Source organism: Semicossyphus pulcher, unplaced genomic scaffold (genome assembly GCF_022749685.1).
Source record: "Semicossyphus pulcher isolate SPU_LCO1_2020_fin unplaced genomic scaffold, fSemPul1.0.p SCAF_4, whole genome shotgun sequence".
In the NCBI taxonomy this organism is placed as follows: Eukaryota; Metazoa; Chordata; class Actinopteri; order Labriformes; family Labridae; genus Semicossyphus; species Semicossyphus pulcher.
Genome location: NW_027211715.1, coordinates 30,563,986 through 30,579,782, shown reverse-complemented (window position 1 = coordinate 30,579,782; position 15,797 = coordinate 30,563,986). Strand labels below are relative to the sequence as shown.

The window sequence follows — 15,797 nt, the reverse complement described above, 5'->3', positions numbered from 1 at the left end:
TCAAGTTAATCATTGTCACTGATTTCTTTGGGTAAGCTGCACCGCTAAAAAGGACCACCCACAAGTTGTAGTCATTTAACAGCTGGAGGGGCTTTTGTTGGACGGAGCATCCCGGTTATGTTTTATTCATGGCTGTAAAATCTGTTTGAGCTCAGGCAGATAACCCTGCTCCTCTCTAATTACAGTACACAAAGGTGGATTTCTGCTGCAGTCAGAATTGATTCTACAATGAATCTACAGGGGGTGAAGGATGAAAAGAGAAGCACGTGACAGCGCAGACACACATAACTCTAATTAAGTCCAAACAAATCCAATGCAGCGACAGATTTGCTCACTAAAACATTCCTCTATCTGGTATGTAGCACAGCACAAAAAAATGTACTTGTTAAATTAAAATGGCACTCATGCCTCCTCTACTGACACAACCGAAACACTTGAAGAGCTTTCAATATTCACAGATGGCTGCCGCACGTGTCGTGGCGCGTGAGCTTGCTGCGGATCGCCTGTATCTATTGATCATTGAGATTGTGACAGATAAGATTCTCACATAAAAATAACAACTTATAATTTTCTGAGGGACGAGTGCTGATGTAAGACTCCGGGAAAAACTGTAAATGTGTTCATGAGTAAAAAGTAAACCATGATGCAGCCAGGTCTCTGAGCAGTTTGGGGAAAAGTACATTTAGCCCAAAACCTTATGTTGATGTATCCTACTAACCAATAAATGCAGATGAACCTGTGACTATGGAATGCTACTGCCAATAAAACTCCACAGACAAAGCAAAAATGTCTAAATATTGCTTTTGTTGTTTCAAAGCTATTTATGCAGCTGTTTCAACACTTCACATCCTGGAAGGTCCACAGCACTCAGAGTTGATATCCAAAGGTTTGTGATTGATTCATACATTTGTGCCTCCCGTTGACAATATCTTATATGGTTTTAAGACACAGTTTTGTACGGTGGCCGACAAGGGCAATCGCGCTGCAACAGCCCAATCGATTCCCATTAGAAGAAACAAGCTGCAAATTCAGAAATGATGTAAATTAAACACATGCAAAAGTCCAAAACAAAGCAGAAACATGCTGCAAAAAAAAAAAAAAAACGTGCTGCAAAAAGCCAAAACAAATGCATCAACATCAAACGTGCTGCAAATATAGAAATGATGCAAAGTCAAAAACACACAAACCCAGAAAACACGTGCAAAAGAAAAAAATCCAGTCCACACAACGGAAGTGCCCTAGGCCTGTAGGGGGCGCTCAGTGTGACAGGTTTATTATAGACGGGACAGAGAGGGAGACGAGGCAGTGGATTTAATAATTATCAGACTTTGTAATGTTAGATGCCGCCGGAGTGGAGTGTCTCTGTTGTTCGTGTACAACTGACTGCTGTGCAAAAACACAGCTTTATAACATGAGCAAAGAAATCACAACTTTTGTTGCGAAACAGCTCCCGATCAACAGATAGCTCTGCTAAAGTAACCGCTGCTCACTGTAGCGTGTGTTAGCCGTGCAGCTACAGTACTTTATGATGACTCTGCCTGCATCGGGCTCCGAGTACAGTAAAGTGTTAACTCCTCTAACTAGCACAGGGCTTTCGGGACACGACCGGGCCGCTGCCATACAGTCAGACAGAGCTCAGTTTGAGTTTGTAATGTTTGCAGCGTTTTTCTTTCGCAGGAGTTTTCTGGGTTTGTGTTGTTTTTGGCTTTGCATCCTTTCTGTATTTGCAGCGCGTTTGATGATGATGTTTGTTTTGGCTTTTTGCAGCAGGTTTTTTTCATTTGTAACACATTTCCGTTGTGCATTTGTTTTGGACTTTTGCATGCGTTTTCTGATTTACATTGTTTCGGAATTTGCAGCTCAATTCTTCTAACGGAAATCGTTTGGGCAAATAACAGACATTGCAGAATTTCTGACAAGCACCACCATTAGGGTAACAATTATGTTTTTGAATCAAATATCTCAACAACTTAACTAATGAGATCTTTAAACATTTGTTACAGATATTCATGTTCCCCACTTTGGAGTGTCTCAACATCGTATTCAAGCACCACATGGAACTGAAAAGCCAGCAGAGAAAAACAGATAAATGACTTAACAGATTATTACTCTAAGTCTCAGGACAGTTTGCATATTGTAGGCTCGGCTGACCTCTGTCTAAACGGCCTCCTGGGAGAAGTTGCCGATCATAGTGTTGCTGAGGGGGGCACACACTCCAGTGGTTATTGTTTAACAGCCACAGTGAGCATCTGGCAGCGCCTGCGGCAGGCTGCTCCCCTCCTCCCCAGAGGACTATCAGACAGATGAGCTACCTGAGGCTCCTCCGCACACACACTGCCAGACTCACTCCCACAGAGACCAAACGGGACCACTGTGCAAAAGTTACGAGGCAGGGGAAAAAGTCATCTGTCCAAGTGCCAAAACCCAAAAACACTTTATCACTGAAAATATTTTTTTAATCTAGTACAGATTGTAAATGCTCCTCTCCTCACATACCCAGACTACATACTGTGAACCCAGTGTTTAATATGAGATGCCAATCAACATTTGAAAGATTTTACACTTTGGTTTGGATAATGATACTGTAGCTATGCACATTACAGAAAAAAAAACGAAACAGACCCCTTCACAGGCTGAAATCCAGGCGCAGATTTGGCCTCATTTGAAGGTGTTGCTGTATAATGGAGGTCTCACGTTCCCAGGAATGAAAGCAGTTTAATAACGTGATCTGCCTTCTGTGTTTACCAAATCAGCATGTTAATGGAAATGCATGGCCTATTTTCCTTTTAAAAGGGAGTTGTTGACATGGTATATTTCAACAGAACCAGGCAAGCGGTTTTCCCCATGCATATTTAAAATATCAAAAGGACCCCTGTATATTGTTATCAAATTTCAAAGGATGCTATTGGGGTAGGTAAGTATAAAGACAGCTTATCCATTGTGAAAAATTGTGGGGAAGCATTTTCTATAAGCCTATATTTATATCAAGTTTTAGATTACCATGAAAAATTCATGGAATTATGAACATATCAGATTATTCCATGTCATAATATTCACATGATTTTGGGTGTCAGTTTTGACATTTCCGCTAGGTGGGATTACTAAGGTAGCTCTGTGTACTTTGGTCATGGTTGGTTCGTAAAAGCCCTTATTCTTTTACCAAGAAAAGAATAATAATTGCTGGAAAATATGACAAAAAATTTTGTCAACCCATCATTTTTTTTAAATAATCCATCCTAAAACGGGCTCAAATTAGATCCTGTTATTTTCAGTGTGCAGCATCAGCCAATCAAATTGTAAATAGGCCGTACTTATAAAGCCCTTTCCTAGTCTTCCGACCACTCAAAGCTGCTTTTACACAACACGTCACATTCACACACTCATTCACACACTGATGGCAAAGGCCTAAGTGCCAATCTCCAATCAGATCTATGCCCATTCATAGCCAATACCACCGGGAGCAATTTGGGGTTCAGTGTCTTGCCCAAGAACACTTCGACATGTGACTGATCAAACCACCAACCCTCCGATTGAAAGTTGACCGACTCTGCCATTGAGCCACAGACGCCCCAAATGTCATCATCCTTCAGCACTCGTACTACTTCTTCCTCATTGGGTCACTGCAAGTGTAATATTGGCCTCAAATACCTGCTGGCTGCTGAATGACACCATGCTTTTAATGCTCAAGGCCAGGTGCAGTTAACTGAAGTTTCATAAATGTTGTTGCCATGTAATTTAAAGCTGATATACTGATGTGATGACTGATCATAAGAAAACACATATATAAACCCTTCAGTAACTTTACTTAGATAGTAAACAACCGACTAAATACTGCAAAACCAAAATAAGCCGAATCAAACATCCATCATTTTTACTTTTGTTTCCATTTGAAACACTTTTCATAGTGTGCAGCTCAATTTGGATGAATTTCCCAGCATATTTCCCCCATTCACTTTAAGTTGGCAATCAGCTTTCCCCTTCTGCTCTGAGTCACCGCTCTGAGGGACCTTCAGCGAAAGCCAAACAAACAAGGCAATGTGGTGCCGGGAAACTACATACAGGGAGAAATTATGGAAACTTCCTGTGGCATTGACCCGAGACTCGGATGTTGTTGGGGTTTTTTTTTTTCTATTACACCTTCTGAAGCACACACACACTTCATGAACTCAAACAACAAAAGTAGGGCTATTACTTGAAAGTGATTGCTTCTGCAGCGTTTGAATCACTTCCTCAAGGATAAAGTCACACCATGACTGCAGGGAAGCTTGTCCACATTCGTCACTGTTTGTTTTTATTGACTGCACAGTGATGGTGCACAGCATTCACTGGAAGTTCACAAAGAAGACAACCTGTTCAGATAATTAAGAGTGTGTCACCAGAACAGCTGCTCAGTGTGTTTGTTCTGCAGACTAATGTGTTCGTCCTGTATTGTGGATATGATTTGCGATCGGCATCACAAAGCAGGTAAAATTTACCAGCTGGTTGTTGCTTCATGTCGAAACAAAAGGAGTGCAGCCTCATTGTTGGGGCACGTGGAGAGCTGAATTGTCCTCCGGAGCACAATAGCTTTATAGCCGTCATTAAAAGAAACACTAGGGGCAAGATGTTCCTACTGCTCGAAAAAGCCGGTACAATATGGAGTCAAATAAAGGTCAAAAACTGCAGTTGTATTTCATGTTTTGTGTGCATGTGAAAAAAATGTGCATGCAAGTATCTAAATGCTTGTGAATGCTTAAAAAAATGTTTGTGAATTAGTAAATAAGTGTTGCAGGTGTAGCAATATTTAGTGTACACGGATAAGATTTGCAAATGTGTAAAAAGTTGAGCCACAATATTTTCAACTTTGAGTCAAAGTCTGAGTTACAGACACACACATTTCCTATCTGCATGTGTGAACCTGAAGTTACAAGCTACGAGTTACAAGCATGAATTTCTTTACGCCTCAGCTAACCAGCCGATCCATTGTAACGATTATAAATTTAAACTAAGCTCAGGGATTGACAATATGAATTGCATCAGCCACTTTTAGCTAGCATGGATAAGAATCTCCAGGTACTTTAAACACAGAAAGATCACGTTCAGGACCAAGAGGGGCTCCACAGGGTGAAAGATAATTATTCTATTTAAGTCGTTATACGTACTTATTTTTATTCTAGTTGTGTGTTAATTTTTCCGCACCAAAATCACCATAACAAATTCCTTGCATGTGTAAACCTACTTGGCAATAAACCCCAATTTTGATTCTGATGAGCCAGTTTGAATCCGGGTATGTGCCCATGCCTCCTGGGCTTAAAACTGCAGCTAGCTTAGAATGCATTGAATCCACTAAGGTCCACTTTCTTATGCTTAGGTGATAAGAGTATTTAGAAGTAGTAGTAGTAGTACACTGCTTTCAAAAAATGACTAATTTTCAGAGGAGCGGGATAGCAACTATTTAAGGACCCCCTCAAGTGTTAACCTTGTAAATTCATATCAGGGACAACATCAGCAGTCATCTCCATGGCTGGGCCTGTCTGCTTTTAAACTGCAGTGTACCAAGGACAGGCTGAACAACACGTTTTCAGATTGGCAGGTTTGAGACGTCACAAACCTAAGGAGCCAATCCCGTTAATGGACGAGGTGACGCTATGCATATCATTATGTGCAACCTATGGCAACTACTTTGGCGATGCGCGAGCCAGCTGTAACTGTCATCATCATTTTTGTCATCAACTCACTACTGACTACTAACGTTAACGTTAATACTAATAATTACTACATTTCAAGCTAGCTAAGTTTCAACAAGTTGCCACTAAACGATGGCAGAGACGTGTTTTGTTTTTGCAACAGAGTGGGCGATTGGAAATTTGCATAGTGGGCGGAGACTATGCAGATTTGAGGGAGAAGGAGGAGATGCCTGAGGAGGATTTTTACAAGGCGATTAAACATATTTTGGAGAAAAAACATACCAGACACAAAAGGAGAGCATTTTATATGTCTAAACATTACTGGAGCTGGTCTTTAAATAGGGGTATTATGCTGTTTCACATTTTAAGACATATATATAATTTTACAATGTTGGATGTCCAGACTAAACGTGGGTGAAGTTTCAAATCTGTAGGTCAGAGGATGTTGGAGTAATCCCCAGACTTCTCAGCTCAGTTAGCAGGCTGCTGTGAACACCAGCTTTCACACAGTTTTTCTACATGCTGCTACACACTTGACTTGTGACATCACAAAGTGCAGCCTCAGCAGGCTTCGGAGAGCTGGCCAATCAGAAGAAAGTAGGCTTGTAGGGGCGGGGTTTCTTAAAGGGACAGAGCTGACTAAGTCGTTTCAGGCAGAGGCTGTGTGAGGGCCTGCAGAGTTTTTTTTTTACTGTAAATTATGCTAAGCTCCTCCGCAGATATCACAGAGTGAAATATGAAGCTGGAAGTTAGCATAATACCCCCCCTTTAAATTTGGTCCACTACCTACTACCACATTTAAGAGAAGTAAATGAATGATGAGTAACAAATATTGTGGCTCAGCTGACCTTTGAATTTTCAGGAGATACATATATGCTACGCTTTAAGCAGCAAGTGTTTTATGTGTATTACGGAAAAAATCCCTTTAATCAAAATACTATGGCAGCATATAAGAATGTACGTGTGATTATGTGTACAGTGCAGAATTAATAATGTGAAGTTCATCTTTAAGGGGATAAAGCACTTCATGTTAAATAATCCTATCCCCACCTGATCGCGGTATGGTAGTAATGGGGTTAGATTCTAATGCTACTCTGACAATCATGTAATACAGATAAGAGGACTTTCCTCAGCTCCTTGACCTGCTTTCCATGTTAATGGAAAGCTCTTTAACACAGAGGGAAAGATGTGTCAGAACAGATTGCCATCAGGGTGTAATTTAGCAATGAGTAAGTTAATATTATACCCCGTTGGTGGTCTTATTGTTTCTGGTTGCTCTGGAAGTGCCTTTGGGGTGAAGTGAGGTATCAGAGAGCACATTTGTCATTTTCTATTTGGCGACAACACTCCATCGAGAACAGCATTACAGCAATCCCCTGAAGAGAGGATGATCCCGGTCCTGCTCTCATCTCCGCAGCAGAACTCAGATGGAGGTGAACTGTGAAAGGGGCACGCTGAGCTAAGGATGAGCTCTCTCTCCGTCACAAATGAGACCGAATGAAACTGAAAGGTCCTCACCGGTGATGAGATGAAAAAGGAGTTCCAATTTCATGTGGTGCGAGGTAAAAAGGCTTAGTCTTAATGCAAAAAAACAAATACAAGTGTGAGTTCAGGTAAAGTAGGGCTCTGAGATGCAAGTGTCCTAAAGTGGCCTTGGCTTCCATCCTGTCCTGCAGTTAGATTTGACCTTTTATTTCAATTACTAGGTACAGGTAAATGTCACCTCTGGTTTATCAGGATTGTCAGGTGATCCATTTCCTTCATGCCATTTAATATTCTAACTTGGCACATTCAAGATAAAATATGTTTTCTGTGTTCTCATGGAAAGGCCATTCTGAAATTCAGGGCAATAACTGTTGTCCAAGACATTTCATAAATGGTGCATCAATAATCACAATGTTCCTTTGTAGGTTGCAATAACTGCCGTGGAACAGTGATGCGTTTGAGTGATAACTCTTTAACGGCCCGTGTCTGCATCACATGATGACACTCTGACACAAGTTCCTCAAGTTAATTTTCCCTTTTCCTCAGCATTTCCACTTTGTCAAAGCCCTCATTCAAGACTCGATAATAAAGATATGAGGACAAATTATTTGATGATCAAGAGCGTGTTGCTGTGAGGGGAAAATTGCCAGGATCCTCCTGGGAACATGACCTCGTTAAAGATGTGAACACGATATGCTGCTATTTTTACTTACCCCAGAAAGTAGCAGTTTGTGCATGAAGATTCCATTTACAAGGAAAATAATTGATAAGGAGGCGGACCGTCCCATTTCTCGAAAAGCCTGCTGAAAGATCATAACGATCGCTTCATTCTAGCCAGAGCCAAAAGGGAACTTATGATTACACCACTGAGCAAAAAAAGACTAGGAGGTGTTAACGCCGGGAGCAGTGACTAAAACACAAGGGATCTACCTAGATCAAACCAAGTTCAAACTGAGCTCAATCTGATGTTAAAGTTGAAGCCATTTTGAAATGGCAAGGTTAGTTACAAAGAAAACAATCATACCACTGTAAGTACAGTAAAAACACTTGCCTGTTGGCTTTTGACGTCATTTAACTCTCTTTCCATTGAAAAGAGAGAATATTGTGAAAGTGAAACCAGGCAGAACTGAGATCCTGTTCAAGAGAATGGGACAGCTGGGAGGTCGCAGTTAGATTTTGGCATATCGAGGAAGTCAGTTAATCACAGAGTCCAATTGAGTCCAATGTTTGTGAGTCATGTTCACAAGAATTGGAAGAACATGGGACAGCAGTGACCTTGGACCACCAAAACATCATATCCTGGAGTTCCTGAGTTAAAGCTTTCTTGTGTATTGGCTGGGCGGATGGATTGACGGAAAACCGAAAGTGTAATGACTCTATCCACAGCCACTGCTAACACAAAGGTTTAAAAACAGCAACACCATCAATAAAGTGGATGATATGTTGATGAAACAAGGGTTAGATTGATCTATAATTTACACTGCCAAGGTCTTTTGGGGTCCCAGAGATGTTTCTATGACCCACAAACGATTCCTCTGATCAATAAACAAAATTCAGGTTCATTTTACCTGATCAAACACTGACAGGGTCTAAAGATGAGCATTGGATGTTAAAACTGGTCAGATTGCAACTTAATGCGCAATCACACCTCAAGTCCATTTGTTTCGTTCAAATCAAAGACCACATTTTTCCAATGTTGCATTTTGCCATTTTGTTCGTCTGAAGTAAACAAAGCAAGAGAGCACACTGATCAATCACACTCAGCATGATCGCAGACTTTAATGTTTTGTTGAGTTTTTTTACTTTTAACCAACACCGTTCCACGGATCGATCAGTTCCACTCTGCTTTAGTTTTTCACTGAACAGTTTCAACACCTCCGTGTTCTTGTGTGTTTCCACAAGCATTTGTGAAATTGTTTGGTCAGCCCAGATTTCTATTTCCTCATTGCTCCTTCACGTCTGTCTCTACTCATCTCGCTGCGCGTCTCTGCAAATGTCAACACCCGTAAACATACTACAGTGCACAGTTTTATGGTTTGTTGTCTGTATTTGGACCTACTTTAAGTTTGTTTACGTTCTCACCAGAATCAAACCGGACCGTGGTTCGTTTGGAAACGGACTGAGACCCGTCTTTTCTAGCCGACCATGGTCCGGTTGTTTGGTCCGCACCAAAGTTTCATTCTGGCGTTCACGCCACCTAAAGGAACCACACCAAGGGGGCAAACGCTCCAGGGTTTGGTTCATCAGACTAAACAAGGCTGATGTGAACCCGCCCTCAATATTGACACAGTTGCTCAAGGAGGTTTCCTAAATAACTTGGACCATCTAGGACTGAAAATGAGGCAAACAAGAGACAAACCAGGGCTTTCCAAGAAAACCAACATCCAACCTCAGTACAAAGAACAGCTCACTTCATTAGACTGTCTGCTAGACATCTGTAAAAATGAATGCATGACTGTCCAAGGGCAGCTGTTGGTATATGTAGATGATGACTGTTCTAAACAATGAAACTCTCTGTAGCTAAGATCACAGAGATTTCAATACACCAGAAGAGTTTTACTGAGAAGTGACGTACGAGCCTTCTTCACAGCCTGATCGTAACTATCATATCTCTGTTTTCAGTGTAACATTGTGTATTTTCTTCATAACAATGGTAATAGCCAGAGACGACTAGCAGAGCAGAGGTATATTCATGTTTCTAGAACCCGTTATACCAAAAGTCAAAGAATATTTTTCAGCCTAATTCTGAGTCTTCTATTCTTACATAAGTCAAATAGAAAAGGTGTTGGTGCACATGTGACTGTGTGAAGGTGATGCGTGTCTGTGTTGCATCAGCCAGCTTCAAGGACAGTGAATCCCCAGCTTCTCAAAAAGCCTTTCACTCAACAATAATGTATTTCCTCGCTCTGATGTTCTAGCTTCCGGTTGTCCTTTTTCATTGGGAGCACAGAAGTGACATCATGGTATGAGTAGGTGAGTGGGTTGGTGGCTGGGTTCCCCCTAGGCTTCTCAGGCAAACCTTTGTCCTTTCTCCGGCAATAAAAGGTGCAATTAAATCCTCCCCAACACACACTGTGGACATGTAGGCAATCCCTTTGCACTTGTCTTTCTTCCCAGCTGGAGCCATCCACTCTACATTAGCTGACTCAATCTCATCAGTGCCGCCTGGTCTTGGTACATTGTGAGCTCTTGGTTAATGCACGTCTATCACGGGCTGTGGCCTTTGCAATGCTTCCTTTTTAGCCCGGGGTTATCCTTAGTCTGGATTTAACCGTTTTAAGGGTAATTTGTAAGTCCTTGGTTTTTCACAGCCTTTCATAATGACCCATGTGACTAGCTATTCCGGAAAAATTCATTAACATTTTTTGTGTCACGTGGACTAAAGGAAAAACACATTCACTGTCGGTAGGAGATATTGTGCGAATGGCAATCTATCTATAAATCATCCTAATTATATCTATATTATATTATATCTTGACTCAACCTTGGATACAGAATCCCAATGGCATACATGTATAATAGAAGTAGAAGTAGCTATGGTGACATCCTCCTCTGGTTTGTGGATCATTTAGTAGCCTCGAATTTGTCTAGTTAGCCACTGACTTCTTGGTTTATTGGTGTTTTGCAACCAGAAGTTTAATCCTGCCGGCCATTACAAAGAATGCAGGTTTAATCCACTTCTGCATTGGCTTTACTTTGACATCTAAGGCAACATGTTGTCCTTTTGTACAGTTTGTAAAATACTCAGCAGTGCTTTTGACTTTGAAGAAGCAGGTTTGTGCAAACTACAGATCTTTTCCCATCACTTTGAGTAGCAAAGACTTACTGTTTCACACTTGGGTTGATTTGAGATGAATTTGAATAAACTGTACAAACAAGGTATTACATGAAGTTGATTTTACATATTGTAATTTCTTTCCTCTACATCTGGCAATATGTAGTGCCAAGTCAATCACATTTCTTATTGAAACTACGGACTTTTAGCAACAAACATTTTTATAAGGGGGGGGGGGAATTGCTGCTAAAAGCTGATGTCACCAATCACAGTGCTCGCACAGTTGGGTCTCAATTTCTCGAAAACGCCCATGGCTATAGACTTACATAAGGGCTCCAACACAATGTTTCCACTGTCATGTGGAAAATAGTGGTTAGAGGTTCTTTGAAACTCTGAACCTGTTTATGAGCTCTGGTGGGTTCCTGTTAGTGTTACATTCAAAGAGAAAAACAACAAAATCATTTTTATGAATGGTTTCTTTTAAATTCTATTTTGAGAAATATACCAGCTAGAGGCTGTTCGAGCTGTTCAAGTAGTGTGTTAGGGTCGACACCCTTCTTCTGTCACGTTTTGCCCTGGGTTATCCAACGTCCATTTAATCTGAATTATATGACAAACAAATCCTTAGATAAGCAACCTGCAGCTCGCCATATGGGAAGTGTTCCCACCTCGGCTTTATTGTGTCCAGCAGGTGGTTGTGCACCCAGCCTGCTTACAGTAATATCATTAAAGTGAGTGAATACCCCCTTTCCTTCCCATCATTCAGGGGAATTTTATCAGGCCCATAAAGAGTCCGAGTGTGATTGTGTTTACCACGAGAGAGGTTCTTTATCAACACGTGCATGTCTTCAAATGTGCGAGGCAGGACCGTAAGGCTGATACAAAGGAGCGAAGGAGCTGTCGAGAAACACAGGATGTTGTTAGAGGGCTGGCTAGCTGGGTTACATCACACACAGGGTGATTGATTGAAACCTGTGTTTGTACAGGGGAAAGAAATCTATTACTTAAAATATATTAAAGACTCAGTATGAAAAATAAAGATATCAGAAGATGTCACTTAAGAGTCACAAATGAACCAGTTTTTATGTTTCAATGTGTGAAGACGCTTGAGTGTACCAACTGATTACTCTGATGTCTTTCCATTTCAGAGGCTAAAATATATAAAAAAGGCTGGCTCCCCATCGCCTGGATGCAAATCACTGACACACTGGATAAAGGATTATTTTCTCCCTCCATGTGTGTAAATAAGCTGATTTGGAAAACAGGGGTGAAAACAAAAACACGAAAAAGATTCCCCGGCATGTTTTCAGGGCCATGCAAGAAAAAAACAGCGGCTTTTATCTTTGACGGTAATTTTCCTGCCTCGTCCTTGCATATCCTCCTGTATTTTCTGACTTCATCCACTCTGTCCCCCTCTCTCTCCATTTCTCTTGCTCTCCCTCTGCCTCTCTGTGATTGGCTGAGACCGCTGATGACACATCAGAGGCAGGGGAGGTGGGATTATAAAACCTCTGTACTGTCTCTGTTCAGACACAGTCAATCTCTCTCCTTGCTGAGCTCTACTGAAAGGATTATTTACCCAACGGCCAACCGAGACACTACCCTTCACCAGTTCCAACCTGCTGCTATGTGTAAAGGACTAGCATCACTGCCTACCTGCTGCTTGGAAAGGTACATGAATCTTCATGCAAACACTCACGTGGCCAATGTTTGCAAACTCGGATTACAGGATGTTTTATCTTTGTGAGCATGTGAGAAGCTAATGGAGTGTCAGACTTAGATTATGCTACATTTAGAAATTGCTGTGTTATATTTCATTGTGCAGTAATGTCTTGTCAATGTGCAATCTTGTGAAAAATGTAACCAACCTTTTTTCTTTTCCTCACAGGGCAAAGGAGCTGAAAGCGAGGCTTGGAAGCATCATGCAAAAATCCAACTGGAATCTATACGGCTGCAAAATAGGGCAAAATAAGTAAGCATCACACACTGTGCTAAATATTACTGACAATTTATTTTAAATGTATGGTAACGGTTTGCTTAATTGTACTTGTGGGTTAAGTCTAATCTGGTTTCATCTATTTTCAGGCCAAACCTGGAGGAATGTCTGAAGTGGAAAGAGTCCTTTGAAAAACTCCTGTCCAGCAAATGTAAGTAGATATCTAGATTTTTCCTTTTTTTTTTTTACACTAAAAAGTGTGCAAATGCCAGTAAATGCATGCTTAAAGATACTTAAGATACTTTCATCCCTTGCTGGATTATTGTGTTACATAAGTAATCGAATTTTCTCTCTTCCTCAGACGGACTGTGCGCCTTCACAGCCTTCCTGGTATCCGAGTTCAGCGAGGAGAACATCGCTTTCTACTTTGCCTGTGAGGATTACAGGACTACCAAGTCTCCTGCCAAACTAGCAGCCAAAGCCCAGAAAATCTATGATGAGTTCATTGGCAGTGATGCTCCCCGGGAGGTAAGGAATCATGCAATCTCAACTCGTATGAATACTAAAAGTTATAATAGGGCTTTCACTGCAAAACTGTCTCTTTAACCATGTTCCAGTCAGGCATTGTCCTCTAAGCTATCAACCTCTCCAAAAAAAACATCAGACTAATCCGGCTCTCTCTCTCTCTCTCTCTTTGTCCCTTTTAACAGATTAACATCGACCACGAAACCCGCGACCTCACCAAAGCCAACATGCTGGCACCTTCACTGTCCTGCTTCGACACGGCCCAGCACAGGATCTACTTGCTCATGGCCAAAGATTGCTACCCACGCTTCCTCCGCTCTCCAGCCTACAGAGATCTGGTGTGCCAAGCCAAACCGAGCGCCAAGGCCCCCAAGCAGCCCCGGCAGGAGAAGAAAGCGTGAAATCTCCCCGTGAGCCGATGGAGGATTTGGTAGTTGGTCGCCTTCGGGGTTGAGAAAGCAAAAGAGGCACAACGTTGGATGCTGCATCACGTAGCTGAACGCGGTTGCAGACACAGGGATCGTCATGAGGGCATCTGTGCATGGGTGTATCCTGTAGAGCCCGTCTACAGGAAGATGCAGAAAGCTTGATTAGAAAGGAAAATGGAAGATCAGCTGATGCCTTTAGTGGACTGTTGTGTGAATACAGATGAGGCTTGGACAGCAAGTCAAACACACAGTGACAATCACACAGGAGGGCAGGAGACGCTGGAGAGCACTTTTTCTTTGCCATTAGGCAAACTTTTGTAGTCGTGATGTGCAATGTCCTTTTGTCAAAGTCTTACACTGTTACCCTGTTTGTGAACAGGCACGTAGGGTACTTTATGAATTACTATTTATTTGTATTTATTTGTATATTATGTTATTTGCATTGTTACCAAACAAAGATGAAATGTGCAACTAATTTATAAGATTTTAATATTTATATCACCGTTGTCTTTTTGTACATACCAGAGAATTAAATTATTACAAAAATAAAGTCTTTTATAAAATGCTGAAATGTGTCGTCCTTATTGAGCAATGTTCTCATTTAACAATGCCACAGTTATGTGCAAAAAAATGGTTCATTTATTGTGACACTTTTAGCCTCCACATCAGTATTGTTAGCATCTTTGTTAGCCCAGTGACATAGATAAAACATCAAATGTCAACACACGGTCAGGTGAAGTTTGCACGTAGGTGTGCAAATACCCAGCCTGCATGTTTAATCATTTACAGAATATAAAAATGACATGTGTATTTGCCCTTGGTTACGAGTCATTCTGCAGCTGATGTTGTGCAGGACTGTTATTCACCTCGGCAACTGATCTGCTCCGTGTCATAAACAACTCGATGACAGCATCCACTGCTCCCAGCTTTTGTCCTGTATCATGTGAATGAGAGGCAGCCTTCTAGCAAACAGGAAGCGTGAAGAGATGATGCGACAGCATGAGCGTAATAGGACGAGCAATAAAACTAAAGCATTGCCGTAGTAACTGTTTGCGCTATCCATTGACTGCAGGTAATAAATGACAACAAAGCTGTTGCCAGGCCGGAGCATGACCACTTCTGTCTGCAACCCGAGCGCGTATGGAAGAAGACATAACAGAGGGATAATGCAAACCCCCACAAAGCCCCCTGGTTAGGTAATAATGACAATGATTACATTGGTAATGCAGGCTATCTGATTTGATCTCATTAAAATGTTAACTACCGCCATTATGATTGTTTTGGTAAAAAGTACAAAACGTGGCTGAAAGTCTGCTTTGTGTATTCAGATGTCATCAGTGAAGAGTGCAGCCTGTGTCGGGTGGACAACAGCTGGTCCACAGGCCTAATGCATATGAACATCCCATAATGCTGCCTCCCTCTGCATAGTAACCTTTGACATTTTTATCTCGATCTAAGCATAGCAATGACCATCTGTAATTCTTATTACCGTATAGGTTTTGACATATTGCGAACAATACTGCAGGGAAATCATGAAGGAACGCTTTCTTTTTAAAATCAGGTTTTAAACTCTTCCCAAAGATTCGATTCAACACAGTTTGTTTCCCTCTCTAGGCTCATTTGGTTTTGTGGCCCACAGATTCAATTATGGTTCAGTTTCTGCCACAGTTTTCAGCAAAAGCTCTCTGTTGTCTACTCCTCAGCTCCAAGTGGCAGAAGTAACTTCACGCTGGTGGCAGCAGAAGCACCAGGGAGGAGCTGGATTGTTTGGAGCAGAGACTAAATACTTTTGACAAAACAGTTTTACTACAGAGAACGTGATTCAGGTTTAAATTAAAATGCATGTCACTAAAAGACGTACATTACTATCCAATGAAACAAATGCAGACAAAAAGTTTGGAACAACAATCCATAAATGTCACGCTCCAAATCAGTCACCACAAAAAGCATCTGTGTGTTTATAATATACTTCAGCTGTGAGC

At 41.4% G+C, this 15,797-nt stretch overlaps 1 protein-coding gene across 1 annotated transcript; it reads left to right on the top strand.

Annotated features, from left to right (window-relative positions):
• Positions 1-12,447: 12,447 nt before the first annotated feature.
• rgs16 (regulator of G protein signaling 16) lies at positions 12,448-14,380 on the top strand. Its single transcript, XM_069680102.1, has 5 exons — positions 12,448-12,597; positions 12,815-12,898; positions 13,012-13,073; positions 13,224-13,390; positions 13,573-14,380. Exons 1-5 carry the CDS (start codon positions 12,554-12,556, stop codon positions 13,786-13,788), a joined length of 573 nt encoding a protein of 190 aa, XP_069536203.1. The 5' UTR covers positions 12,448-12,553; the 3' UTR covers positions 13,789-14,380.
• Positions 14,381-15,797: the final 1,417 nt, after the last annotated feature.

Excerpts from the sequence above, each read along its gene's own strand:
- rgs16 (XM_069680102.1), top strand. The coding sequence starts at position 12,554 with ATGTGTAAAGGACTAGCATCACTGCCTACCTGCTGCTTGGAAAG. Across the intron at positions 12,598-12,814 it reads CCTACCTGCTGCTTGGAAAG|GGCAAAGGAGCTGAAAGCGA; the intron begins GTACATGAATCT and ends TTTTCCTCACAG. Across the intron at positions 13,391-13,572 it reads GCAGTGATGCTCCCCGGGAG|ATTAACATCGACCACGAAAC; the intron begins GTAAGGAATCAT and ends CCCTTTTAACAG.